The sequence below is a fragment of the Cynocephalus volans genome, chromosome 8, assembly GCF_027409185.1.
Source record: "Cynocephalus volans isolate mCynVol1 chromosome 8, mCynVol1.pri, whole genome shotgun sequence".
Taxonomy (NCBI): Eukaryota; Metazoa; Chordata; class Mammalia; order Dermoptera; family Cynocephalidae; genus Cynocephalus; species Cynocephalus volans.
Window position 1 is genome coordinate 116,996,676 of NC_084467.1, and position 12,589 is coordinate 117,009,264.

Below are 12,589 nucleotides of genomic sequence, written 5' to 3' on the forward strand. Positions count from 1 at the left end.
TGGGAACCTTGTCCACTTCTGTCAGAATTCCAAATTTCGTCTTATCTCTTCCCTCTCCCCCGTCTCCAAGCCCAGCCTCTTCTCTTTCATACATCTAGGTCTCCACATCCTTTAACAACATTATCCCCTCCATTGTCACCTCTCAGAGATCTCAGGATGTCAGAGAGCCCCAAGGAGTCACTGAGATATACTAAGTTAGGTAAGTCAGAGAGCCAAAGATGGTCAACAACGTCCTGCAAGAAATTCTTAATAACTATCTAAGCATTCAAGAAATGTTGAAGAGGCAGGCAGAGAGCTCTTCTCCCAGAAACTATAAACTCTAGAAACGGTAAGAGAAAAACAGTGGGCAGCACCTTGACCATACTGAAGGGCCTCCCCAGTGAGAGGCCCTCTCTCTTGGTCTCTCCATCACTGACTGTCACTTGTACAGAGCTTTATCGGTTACAAAGTACTTTCCACATCCTTGTCCTTGAGTTCCTAGATGACAGAGACATCAACTACATCACAGAGAGTTAAGAAACTCTGTCTTCCAGGAGGAAAGATTACCCAAACATTAAGGATTAGCATAATAAGGCATAGTCATCAGCATAGAAAGAGGACTGGCCCAGGAGTTAGATGACACTCACCCAAATCCCTCATCTAGGGACAAAATATTAGCCTCACAGAATAGGAACACACTTTGAAACTGTATTGTTTCATGTCCTAGCCAACACTTGTGTTTTTTTACTATTAAATGTCAGTATATAACCTTGGGTAGGTTAGTTAACCTCCTCTGGGAGTTGTACCTGTATAATTAAAGGGTTGGAGCAGATATGTTTTAAGAAATTCCAAAATTCTTTGATTCTAGCACTCTAAACTTTACAAATTTATTCCCCCAAATCTAAGTTTTAGCAAAATTGACTCAAAAGAATCCCTTTCGGAGATGTACCAAGACACTTTCAGAAATATTCAATCACCAAAACGGCACACACCACGAACTTGGGACTCTTGAGCTAAGGAGCAAGTACAAACACCCTGACTCTCTCACCCATCTTATATCTGGCCTCAGGAACAAGAGCTGCATTAGTCACAGATGCATTTGTCTTTAAGAGGGACTGTGATCAAACCATTCACTCAGGAATCTTATTAACTGAAACTTGAGAAGGAAGAGCAAGATCCTCGGAAAAAGTAAGAAAGAAGAAAAAATATCGGAGGGAAGGACTGGGAGTAAGGGTGAAATAGGAAGGGTTAAGGAAGAAAACCATTGAGTTGCTTTGTAGGCTTCTTGGTTGGGCAAGAGTCTGAGATTAAATACTGTTTTTAGAGGGTGAATAATTTCTTTGACAAGGGATTGAGGGAGATACTGGTTCCCATGGCCTGGAGGTTTGCTCAAAGATGCCTTTCAAGGGAGATTGCCTGGGGCCACAAATTGTTGCTGGACAGAAAACTAGGGGCTCTTGGGCAGGCGAAACTAGGGATGTTAGTGTTTAGGAGAATGGTGAGGGCAACTAGTTACCCATGGGGGAGATGTCCCCGGGCACAGCGTTGACAGGGGACCCCATGGTTTATGTGGTCCCCCAGTTGCCCAAGGATGGAGGGCGGGGCAGGAGGATCTCAGGCTAGTGGGCACACCCTTGCCCAGGCCTGCAGTGTCCGCTCTCGCCAGCTGGCCCAGGGCCCTGCCCGACTCCCCTCTCTCCACCCGAAGCCTAAGAGGGGTGCGCGCGGGGTCCCACTGCTGAGCCACCTCCCTCCCTCCGCCCCACACCCGGGCCGGGCTGGCGGAGCTCCCCGGGGAGAGGGTGGAAGGCACCATGATGGAGCGGAGGGGGTGCGGGAGGAGAGGGGAGTGGGGAATGCGGCAGCCTGCTCCCCCCCCGCGACCAGCCCAGCCCCCCGTCACTCCCCCTCCACATCCAACCAAATGGTTTGCTCCGAGCGCCCTATTTAATCCCGGCGACTGCAGCAGCGCCGGCTTCCTCCCGGTCCCCGCCTCGGCCCCGGGCTCCGAAGAGGCTCGGGGGCGCCCTTTCGGTCAGCGTCGTCGTCTGCCCGCTCCCTATCCCCAACCCCTGGGGACTCAGCTCGCCAGCGCCCAGCGGGGAGCCGGTCGGGAAGCGCTATGGGGGCCCCCGCCGCTCTGCCCCTGCTCCTGCTTTTCGCCTGCTGCTGGGCGCCCGCCGGGGCCAACCTCTCCCAGGACGGTGAGTGAGGGAGGGGGCGGCGCCAGGGGAGGTGGGGAGTGACCCGAGGCGGGGGTTCAGATCGGGAGTCAGCGGAGGGAGCCTGTTGGCTTTGTTTGGAACCGGAGGTTCAAGTCGCCAGCCGCTGCAAATACCCTTGTGTCTGTCTCTGAGCATCCCCGCGTCTCTGTGGACCGTGGGTGTGCCGGTGTGTGCACCCTGTGTACACCGTCGAGTGTGTCTGCGTGTGCACTCGGGGTTGGGATCTCGGAATTGATGTCTGTTAGGAGCAACCCAGGGTCTGGATGTGTTGACGATGTCCGTGTGTGTGTCTGGGTGTGCGCGTCTGTGTTGGTGTCTGGTTCTGCGTTTCTGTGTCAGTATCTGTGTGTGTGTCTGTGTCAGTGTGTGTTGGGGGCGGAGTGAGATTTGTGGCTGTTTCAGTCAGGGCGTGTGTCGAGTGTTTGTGTATGTCTGTCTGTCGGGGTTGGGTAGCCAGTGCAATCCCCCAAACTGTTGTATGCAAACATTTCTGCTCCCCCGCCCGTCCCCCCACCCGCGGCGGAGCTCCGAGTGGGCAGGGAGGGAGGCCTGGGTGAGGCCGTGGAGGGGGGCGTGGGCAAGGAAGGGGGTTCTCCTTGGAGCAAAACAAAAACACAGGGCGGAGGGGGGCCCAGGATGGCAATATCCCTAGCGGTGGCAGGAGCTGGGAAAAGAAACCCAGACAGGAGCGGAGGAGGTTGGGGGTGGGGTGGGGGGAAGGGGGGAGGGGGAGAGGTTGGGCAAAAGGAGGAATCAAGATCTTCGGGGAGGAGAAAGCATGGAAAACCCAAGGCTTTCCTGGGTTTAGCATTGATTTTTCCCAAATTTGGGGTGGGGTAGCCCCTTTGCCCTGGTCTGGAACTCAAGCCTTCTTTGGTTTGTAATGGTAGAGAGATGAAGGAAGGGAGCGGGGGAAGAAAGGAGGCGGGGACAGGGGCGAGGGGACTTGGGGAAGAGCCCCTCCCGCCCTGGGCCGGGCTATGTAGGTCAGCGCTGTGGGGGCACCTCAGCCTTCTTAAAGGATGCTGGCACTTAATGGGGTGGCATGGGGGCAGTTTGTAGGAAAACCAGGAAGGGAGCCACTGCTCTGAGCTTCAGGTCCCCGGAGGAGGGAGGGCAGGCTGTGAAGGGACTAAAGGAATGCATCTTCCTCTCTCCCTCAGCCCCTGTCAGAGGAGGGCTGGGGTGGGGGAGGGGAGGGAGCAAACAGGACCTCTGCGGAGCAAAGGGAAGTGGGGAGAGTGAGGGAGAGGGTGGTGGCTATGCCCGGCCAGATGCCAACGAAAAACAGAAAGAACCGCAGGGGAGGAGAAAGGGGAGGCGGCTCCTGGGCGATGGACCCAGTGGCCAGCAGGAATGGGCACAGGGCGGGGCAGGGGTGGAGACGGGAGGGGTTGGAACTGGGGACGATGATGTAGAGAATTTCATCTGAGGAAAACAGGCTAAGAGCCAGGGTGCTGTAGGAATAATCGCTGCACCTAGCCTGACCTCCTCCTCCAGCCCTGTCTCCATCAAGATAAAAGAGCTGCCCCTGACACCGGGACCCTGGGGATCCCCTCCCTACAGTTGGTTGGCCGACTCCTTTCACCCGCTACCCATCAAACTCCCTAAAGGGAGTTCCTGCCTGAGTCACCACAGAGATGGCAGCCCCTCCCCTCCCCTACATGGAATCCCCCTCCCCCAGAGGACTGCACTGATGACCCTACTCACTGAGGAGCTGAGGAGAGTCCTGGGGGAGAGCAGGCTAAGTGCAAGGAATAGAGAAGCTGCTAGGTGTTTGTGCCTCAATAATGACCCTCCTGCTAGGCCTTGGCTTTCAACAGCAGCCCGTGGCCTTCCCATCCTTCTCGGTGAGTTTTATAAAGAGGCAAGTGTGACCCAAACTGCAACTGTTCAACAAAGGGAACTGATGGTGTTAAGCTGGGACTTAAAAAAACAGAAGGGCGTCATCTCAGAAAGTTGTGAGCTCTTCCACTCTAGGATGTAAACACTAGAGACCAAAGTTAATCTGTATATTAGCCAATCTTTCTTCACCAACTGCCCTAGTCTTTCTTGGCCCTCAACTTGGGAGCCCAGCCCCTATCCAGGCTTACAGTTGAGAGGAAGAAAAATGCTCTATCCTCATATTTAGAAAAATGTTTCAGAGCAGTGGCTTGAAGAAAAGAAGAAAAAGCAGTAACTTAATGAATGAGGAATTTCTAGAGGAGAGGTCAGAGAAGTGAGAGATGGGGGAAGGGTTTGTTTCTAAGGGATAGTCAAATCAAACATCATTTTCCTTGTAGAACATTATCTCTACAGATAGTGGACATCTGTCTAGTGTGCAGTGTCTTGATACACTGATGAATGAGACATAAACTCATGATCTTCTATTTTAAGTTAATTTTACCCTTTAGTTTCTGGCTCGAAGAATGGCCAGCTCTGATGGTGAGAGGTAGGTTCATAGATTTAATGCTCATGGATGGTGATCCTAAAGGACATTCTGACTGGGATCACACAGAAGGTGTGTCTAGTACCCCTGAGCTGACTTGGGGCCCATGGACAGGGAGCTAGGCAGTATATATCTTAACTGGTAAGGTTTGGCGAAAACTAGGAGAGATGTGATGTGAAGGTTTAAGGACAAGATACTCTAATACACTGATGCTTGAGTGGCCATGGGTGTTGTGACAGGTTGGCTATTTCCATTTAGAATAAGGAAAATAAACTTCACATGCTGTTAGGGCATATAAACTCTCTAGAATACAGCATAAATTTTTTAAGCTTCATAAGCCTGAACGGGGATTGAGAGGCAGAAGGGTAAGCAACTGATATCTGAAGCTGGCCATTAGTGCTGCAGCTAAAAGTTCAGGAAAGGTTAAGACATTAAGTTTGTCACTTGCCCTTCCTTCTCACATTTCTTCACCAGTGTTGGCAAAAGTTGGCAATTCCAGGTTTGGCGGATACAAGGCCTATTAGCTTAATATGTCCTGTGATCATCTCTCTGCTGAGCAGCTCAACATCAACATTGTGACCAGACTTCTTTGGATTCTCCCTTCCCAATTTACTTCCAGCACTCTGAGTTGACCTAGTGTACAGATGGATGGATAGCCTCGCTTAGCTTCAGAACAGTTTATAGCAATTTAACCTTGTACTGCAGTGCCCCACACATGAATATCTTTTCCTTCCCAATGACCTTCTGTCCACTGCCATCCATTCTGCAGCCCCTGGCCAGTTGCCAAGTGTGAAGATCATGCCCAGTGTGCTGGAGAAGTCCAGCAGGCTTTCACTCTAGTGCTGCCCACAGATCTGCTTGGCAGATCTACTCCATCCAATTTCTGCTCCTAGTTGCATCTGTAACTGTTCTGTTTCTGTTCCTGTTCTCTTCTTTGTTGCAGCTGTAACTCTTGGGAAGGATATGGTTTCCCTTCAGACATGTCCATTTTCTGGCACAGAAAAGTTGAGGCCATCGATCAGACACTGGTATAGTAGAGTTTAGTTCATTCCATGAAGAATCAGTTTGCCTGATGTGGGGCCTAATCTGTGGAATGTCAACTGCCTACCCAATAGTTATGCCAAGAATACTATCCTAAGCTCCACCTAGGTCTGAGCAGCACTGTCGGTTTTAGTAGTTTCCTCTAGGGCAGTGGCTTTCTCACATTAAAAATAAAAAATGTGAGGAGCTGGCCATTTAGCTCAGTTGGTTTAAAGCATGATATTAGAACACCAGGGTCAAGGGTTCGGACCCCTGCACAGGCCAGCCACCAAAAAAATAAAAATAAATTAATAATGTGAAACCCCTTTATGAAATAAGTGAAACAGATCAAAGGAGAATTACTGTTTTTGAAATAAATAAGTAACACCTGTAGCCCTTTTCCCTTCCTCTTGGCTTCCCAACACTCCTATAACTCTTAAGGCACAACCTGGGGTTCTTCTATACATTTCAAAGTCTTCTGCCTTAGACTAACAGTACAATGAGTGAGCTCAGTGTTCTTAGGCTCTCTCTCCTTTCTCTTCCAACTGAGGAAGAAAGGAGGTCCAAATCTAATTTCAAGAGTGCCTTGTTGAAGATATTCACTATTCACTTGGAGAGAGTGACTCATAGTTCTGCAGTCATAAAATTTCACAGATGGCATCTTTTTGGTGTTCTGGTCACTTTGAAACAGCAGACTGGGTAGTTCTGCGATGCTGTGTAGATCCTTAGATTTTATTTTGGTACTCCTTGCTGTTTCTACTTTCTTTCAGTCCAAATGATACCTAGAATGGGACCAAAAGCTGTTTTTCCTTAAGTCACATGCCAGGGGAAAAAATCTTCACAGTTATCAACAGAGAAATGAAACCCCTGAGGCTGTGACTAGTCACAGTTGCTGTTGTTTCTACTCCAGTGGAACTGTATACTGGCTCAACAATTCCTTTTTTCTCATCTAATTCTCAGTAATGGGATTTCATCTAAGGATGGTAATCTAGGTCCCATATTCTCCTTGAAAGCAAGCTCTGGACTGGGCCAGCTCCTTACTGACTACTGAATGAAAAATACACAGTATTAGAAAGTTTTGGTAATTATATCTTCACTTTTATGTTAGAATTTATGTTTCTTATTTAACCATTGACTATAGACCCATATACTGGAACATTTTGTTTCTTGTATGGGACCATGTCCTATAGGTCCACATAAGTTCTGAGAATGGCAATCCCCATGGGAATGTTTATGAGAAATAGAAACAAACCATCAGAAAAAAAGAGTCTGGAGAAGCAAGCCATCAGAAAAATATTTAGGTATCTAAGACCTTGGTCAAATTAAGTGTATGCATTCTATGTCATTATAAAATGGAGAACAGCAAGTCTCCAGGGCCAAAGACCTGTATCTGCCTCTAGGATCAGCAGTGGTGATGATTTTAACAAGGTCAGAACCTTGATGCTCAGAGACCCTATAACTACCCAAGTAGAAACCCAGCCCAATCCTGTTATATATGGCAAAAAGATCCATCCCTTCTAGTACTGAGAAGCCAAGCTCTGAAGAGTCTTGAACACATGAAACTGTTAAGATTTTTGCACAGTAAAGCTCATTAGAGCTACATATTCTTCACTGGTGCAACAAGTACTAATGTGAGAACTATTTCTTCCTTTACCAAAATTTCCCTAAGCTTAAAGGAAATTTCCCAACTAACACAGAATCCTCTAAGTCCTGAGGACAATGCCTTTCTTAAGAGGCATGATTGCATACCTCTTTACTATGTATGATCAAGTCTGTACTATTTATAGCAGTTTTGGATACATTAGATCACTCTACCTACCTGATGATAATGCATGTTTTGGCTTCCTTGTGCCCTGTCTCTGAGGGGGTACAGGCTCTGTTAAACTGTTTTCTTCATTAGAAGATTAGCCTAATTTTATTCATAATTAGTTGTAGTAAGTTAAAACCCCCACGATCACCACAAATACCTAGGTATTTGACATAATTACAGAGGCTCATGCTGACAACCTCAGTCTGGTGGTGGTCCTTATTTTTTAGCTCAATCTTTTTTGTGTGTATTTGACAGGTTGAAACACAGTACTTTGAGAGGCAAGTGATGGATGTAGCATGATCTTAACAGAAGCCCTGGTGTCTATTCTTTTGGTTTGTGTGCTGAGAGCTGGCTGCCTTAAACCATGTTCCCAGTTCCCCTGTTCTTTGTGGAACAAAAACTACCTGTGCTTTGAGCTCTCCATGGTGCTAGCTCCTGACAGTGACATTCCAGGCTCTTCTTGTTGCTCTCCGTGGTCCTGCTCTACCTCCAAGCTTCCTAATCTCTTTACTCTCCACAGAGCAGCTTCAGAACAGGGCTGGAATCTTCTGCCCCCCATCACAATCACACACATGATCTCAGTTGTGGTCCCTGACCTGCTCCACCAGGAAGAAGGGACAAATACCCTGAGATATAGATCTGGGGAGTCCACACAGCCATCTAATCAACTGTAGGAAGGAGACAGAAGAGGAAGTAATTCTCAGGTCTAAAAGGAAGTGTTTTTTGAGGTGCTCAGAAAACTGGAGCCTACAGTGACCTCAAATGGCCTGAAAATAACTGAATTTTTTTTGCCATATCTGTACTCATAGATTAAAAACAGAACTACAAATAGTCACATTCAGATTGACACAGTATTGCTCATATATGATAAACATGTATATACTATAAATGTGGACTGTAAAATGAGTCCTACTCTGTTCATAAGCATGCACCTCTTAACAGCACTCTGAGCCTGACAGTCAACTCTAACCATCCTGTCATGGTGCTTATTTTTCCTCAACCTTAGCAAACGCAGACAATACATAATAATGGGTTATCAGAATAGACAATGGAGGAATCCAATATATGAGAGGCATTGAAAACCAATATCAAAACCCTGACTCATTTCCGTCACCTTTATGGTCATCTCGTACAGAATCAAATGACCTTAAATATAACGGTCCCATCCCAGAGTCCAGGTCCTTGGCAATATTTCAGTAGATGCATCTTTAAACTGGACTTTGCCACTCTTTGGGGATATCTGCCAATATGCTGATGACGTCAAGTGTGGTAAGAAGCTGAGAATGTTCATCCCCTGTCAGTTTTTGACTAGCCAGCCTGTTCCCTTCATCACACCAGAACTACACAAGCTCCTCTTCCCCTAAATGCTGATTTCTGCATGTCAATTTCTGCATAATAGTTAATGCTTACGAATGACCTGCAGCAGAGTACAGCTGGGGAGGCAGTCTTCCAGAATGAATTTCCAGGACCCCTCTTTTGTTTCCTCATTTGGAACAAGGAGAAATTTCATTCCTCAAGGACAGGTAATGGGAGTGATTTATCTCTATGAGCAAGCCTTCAGTAAGACAGAATTAGGGTTACAGTGACAGCTGGACTATCTCCCATCTACTCATCTCCCTGAGCACCCTGTTCTTATGAAGAGCAGACATGTTTCAGAAAGGGCTAAAATGCAGAGATTCTAACACATTTTTCACTAAGAATATATCAACCTTCTATATGAACTCTTACATCTGGGATTTTTTAACCCTTTCATCTCTCTCCGTATTTCTCCTGAAGATCCTGGAGAGAACAAAAAGAAAGCCAAATAACATTAAGAACTAACTAAAACGTTGTCTTCTCTAAGGATTTATTTTCCCTTCCCTTAGCTAGACTTACACAAATTGTGTTTTGATTGCTAATTATAACATCTTTAGCTCACCTTTAGCTCATTTATTTCCAGTTCAGGGTCAGAAAGATCGGGTCCATCACCTTGCCCCAGGGAGGAAAAAAAAAGAAAGAAAGAAAGAAAGAAAGGGAAAGGAAGGCTGATGTCTCAGCCACTCATCTCTAAACTAGCCATTACTTGTCTCTCCCCTTTCTTAATACACTGGCAAGACAGGATGGAGAATTAGTACTTCCAACACTAGATTTCATTGAGAATATACAGTTCCTTGTTTCATATGTTTATTTTTCTTCTATGCCCTGGCTCTTTACTTCCAACTCTGACCCTAGAATTCCAGCCAGACTTCAAACATGGTAAAAAGCTGCTGAAAGTGAACTAGTTTATTGAGTCTCTGACTTAAATACCTGATACTTCTTGAAAACCTAGCAAGACTCCAATAAGTACATCAGTGATAGGTAACTTGGGACTTAGCACTGAGGTCAGTCTTTGAAGAGCCTGGGGCCAAGTTCTTCCACTATTATAAAGTGAGGAGCCAGTTTACCATCTGCTCCTAATCATTTGTCACCCAGCAAATGCAAAAATTACTATGGGACAATTGCACTCACTAGTTCTCAGTAGTTCTTACTCTACTTCTTGAGGATGAAGTATTTCCAAACATTGTTATGTGTTTCCTCCTCTAATTTCAATACTATAATCTCACACAAATATAAAAAGCACCATCATTAAGCCTCAGGGCCTCCCATATTGTCATTTATCCTCAACTGCTGCTTAATGCCAACTTTTTTCTGGTTTCCAAGCCCTGGAGTCCAATGTCACTGACAGATGGACTGAGCCTCACCCCTGGGGAGGAGAGGATTCTAGCCCTCTCCTGGGGAGCTCGAGCAGAAGAGAGAGCCTGAATTCTGCTTTGGGGAAAATCTCTGAGTTTAAGCCATATGGTTTTCTGGAAGTAAGGGGTTCTGATTAATATGGGCATGTGAAAAGGGCTCTATATCTAGGTCACAAGAAAAGCTGTGTGTTTATGTCAGAAAAAAATGAAAACAGAGATATGAATAGTGAGAATTGTAACGTGTTCTATGTGCATTGTGGGGCAGATACTGAAAGAGAGAAATAGGATAACCAGATCAGAATATGCATGCATCTTAGAGAACAAAACTGAGTGTGTATCCATATCAAGAAAGAGAACTTCAGTGAAGGTTTAAGAGAATAAGCAATCTTTGTGTCAGAACAGTATTATTTGCCACTTTAGTGACTGAGATCTGTAGACTTGGGAGAATGTGTCTGTTTCATGAAAAAGTTAAATTCCCAGGAAGGGACAAGGTAATGTAATGTGAACAACATGCCACTCTTAAAAATAGAGATTTTTTTTAAGAGAGAAGAATGTTAGAAAGGGACCAAATCTCAGTTAGGATTGGGGTAATCATGGAAACTAGAGTAGTGTGGGTATGAAGAGTCGAACGCATTTTCCTTCATGTAATGCTCCTAACCACTGCCCTGAACCTGTCATCCTTGACTCTAATCATCCAGTGAAGGGAAATAGTAAAAACAAGTCAGGAAAACCAGAATCAGCAGAGATGAATGCCTTCTTGCCAGACTCCTAACAAATTAAACTTTTTCACAGCACTGTTATCCCAGCACAACAAGCTATCAGCCTGAAATACCTAAAGTGCAACATAAAGAACAAAGGAGAATAAGATAGAGTCTGTTGAGAAAGGGAATGAATTCATCCATACTCTCAAACAGGTATTGAGGTATTGGGATAGCTACTGGAGAGTATGAGCAAGATGTTGGAACCTGGACTGATATTTCTCATCCTCAGGTAATCTATTCTTCACTTCTCCGTGATTTTCCAAGTTTTCTTGCCCATTCCTAGGCCTTATTTTCCATAGCCTTCCAATGAGTTAAACTGAATTCTCCTTTTGAGTCTGTTAGGTTTCTTTTCCCACATACTTTCCTAAGATGGAGAAATCCTATTACATATGTGTGAAAGCAGCAACAGAAATTTAGGGAAAGGGTATGCCATTTCTCCACTTGGGTTGAGGGAACATCTGAGAGTTCAGACAAAGTCTGGCTTCCTCACGCTATTTCAGGAATCCCAAGTCATACCTGTCCTGGTTTCTGAAGTATGGGATCATGGTGGGAAGGAAATGAGGAGATGGGGCAAACAAACACTCCTACAACAGCTTAGGGTGTTAGAATTCCTGGCCTCGGGGACCTATCCAAAAAACAGCTGATGAGGGACAGTACCTACATAGGACCTGTTTTCCAGAAGTTCTTACTGAGCCATCCCCTCTGCTCTGCCTCATCTCACCCTCCCTGCCTCTTAGTGCAGAATAGATGCTTGTCTATACCACATAGCCCAGGCCTAGAAGAAGGAACTAATGTGAGGAAGGGCATTTTGGGGATCAGATCTCCTTCCTTTTTGTTTCTCAACTGCATTTCTCCTTGCTACAACTCAGTATTGGCTATGGAGGGACTTGTTTTGGTTGAGGGCCAGGGCAGGGCTCCCTCCCAGTGCTAATGCACTGAGAACACTGACTCAATAGCAAATCAAAGCAACAGCTGTCCCCACCTCCTTCTCTGCCACCCACTTCCCAGTCTCTGCTGCTCAGAATCTTAACTAAGTCTCTGAGGGCCCCCCTCAGCCTACCACAAGCCCACTTCTGCCTCCAATTTTTTTCTCTCTCTAGCTCAAGAATAGGACATGCTCCTCTGCTTTTTTCTCTCTTTTAGCCCCCGTCTCCCACTTCACAATCAGGTTAGCATTCCCTCAGCTCTCTGCCGTGCAGGTGTCACCAAGCACATGCATATGCATGCACACACATATGGCCTGTTCTCATAGTCACCCCTTTTAGCTCCTAAGGGCATGGCAGTGGCTTCTGCCCTTTGGCCTTCTCTTTTGTAGGAACCATAATCACCAGTAAGACGCTGAAGTTTGTGAAGATGCCATCTGTTGCGTCTTTATAGGACCCCCTTCTCCTCTCACCCCAACTTCTTCATCCTGCCTAGCATTTAGTAGACTTACTTCCCTTGACGTCTGGGGCCCTGGAGTTCCTCACTACTACCTTCAGGGAGATGGGGAGTGGGGACAGGGAATGTAACTAGAAATCAAATCACTCTCAATGGCAACTTAACTTCTGAATTAGCTAGTTCACAAGGATTGTTACAAAATGACAGTGAGTACAAGAGAACAGAGTTATAGCCACAGCTCCAACTAATTGCCTGTGTTACCGTGCTCAAGTTCC

The 12,589-nt window shown here is 46.2% G+C and overlaps 1 protein-coding gene across 3 annotated transcripts in view; it reads left to right on the forward strand.

Annotated features, from left to right (window-relative positions):
• Positions 1-2,101: 2,101 nt before the first annotated feature.
• Positions 2,102-12,589, forward strand: part of CADM3 (cell adhesion molecule 3) — a 28,737-nt gene continuing 18,249 nt past the window's right edge. For all 3 annotated transcript variants that reach the window (XM_063106070.1, XM_063106071.1, XM_063106072.1), the window contains exon 1: positions 2,102-2,183. In XM_063106070.1, the coding sequence (XP_062962140.1) occupies positions 2,102-2,183 (82 nt within the window). The remainder of the gene's footprint in view (positions 2,184-12,589) is intronic.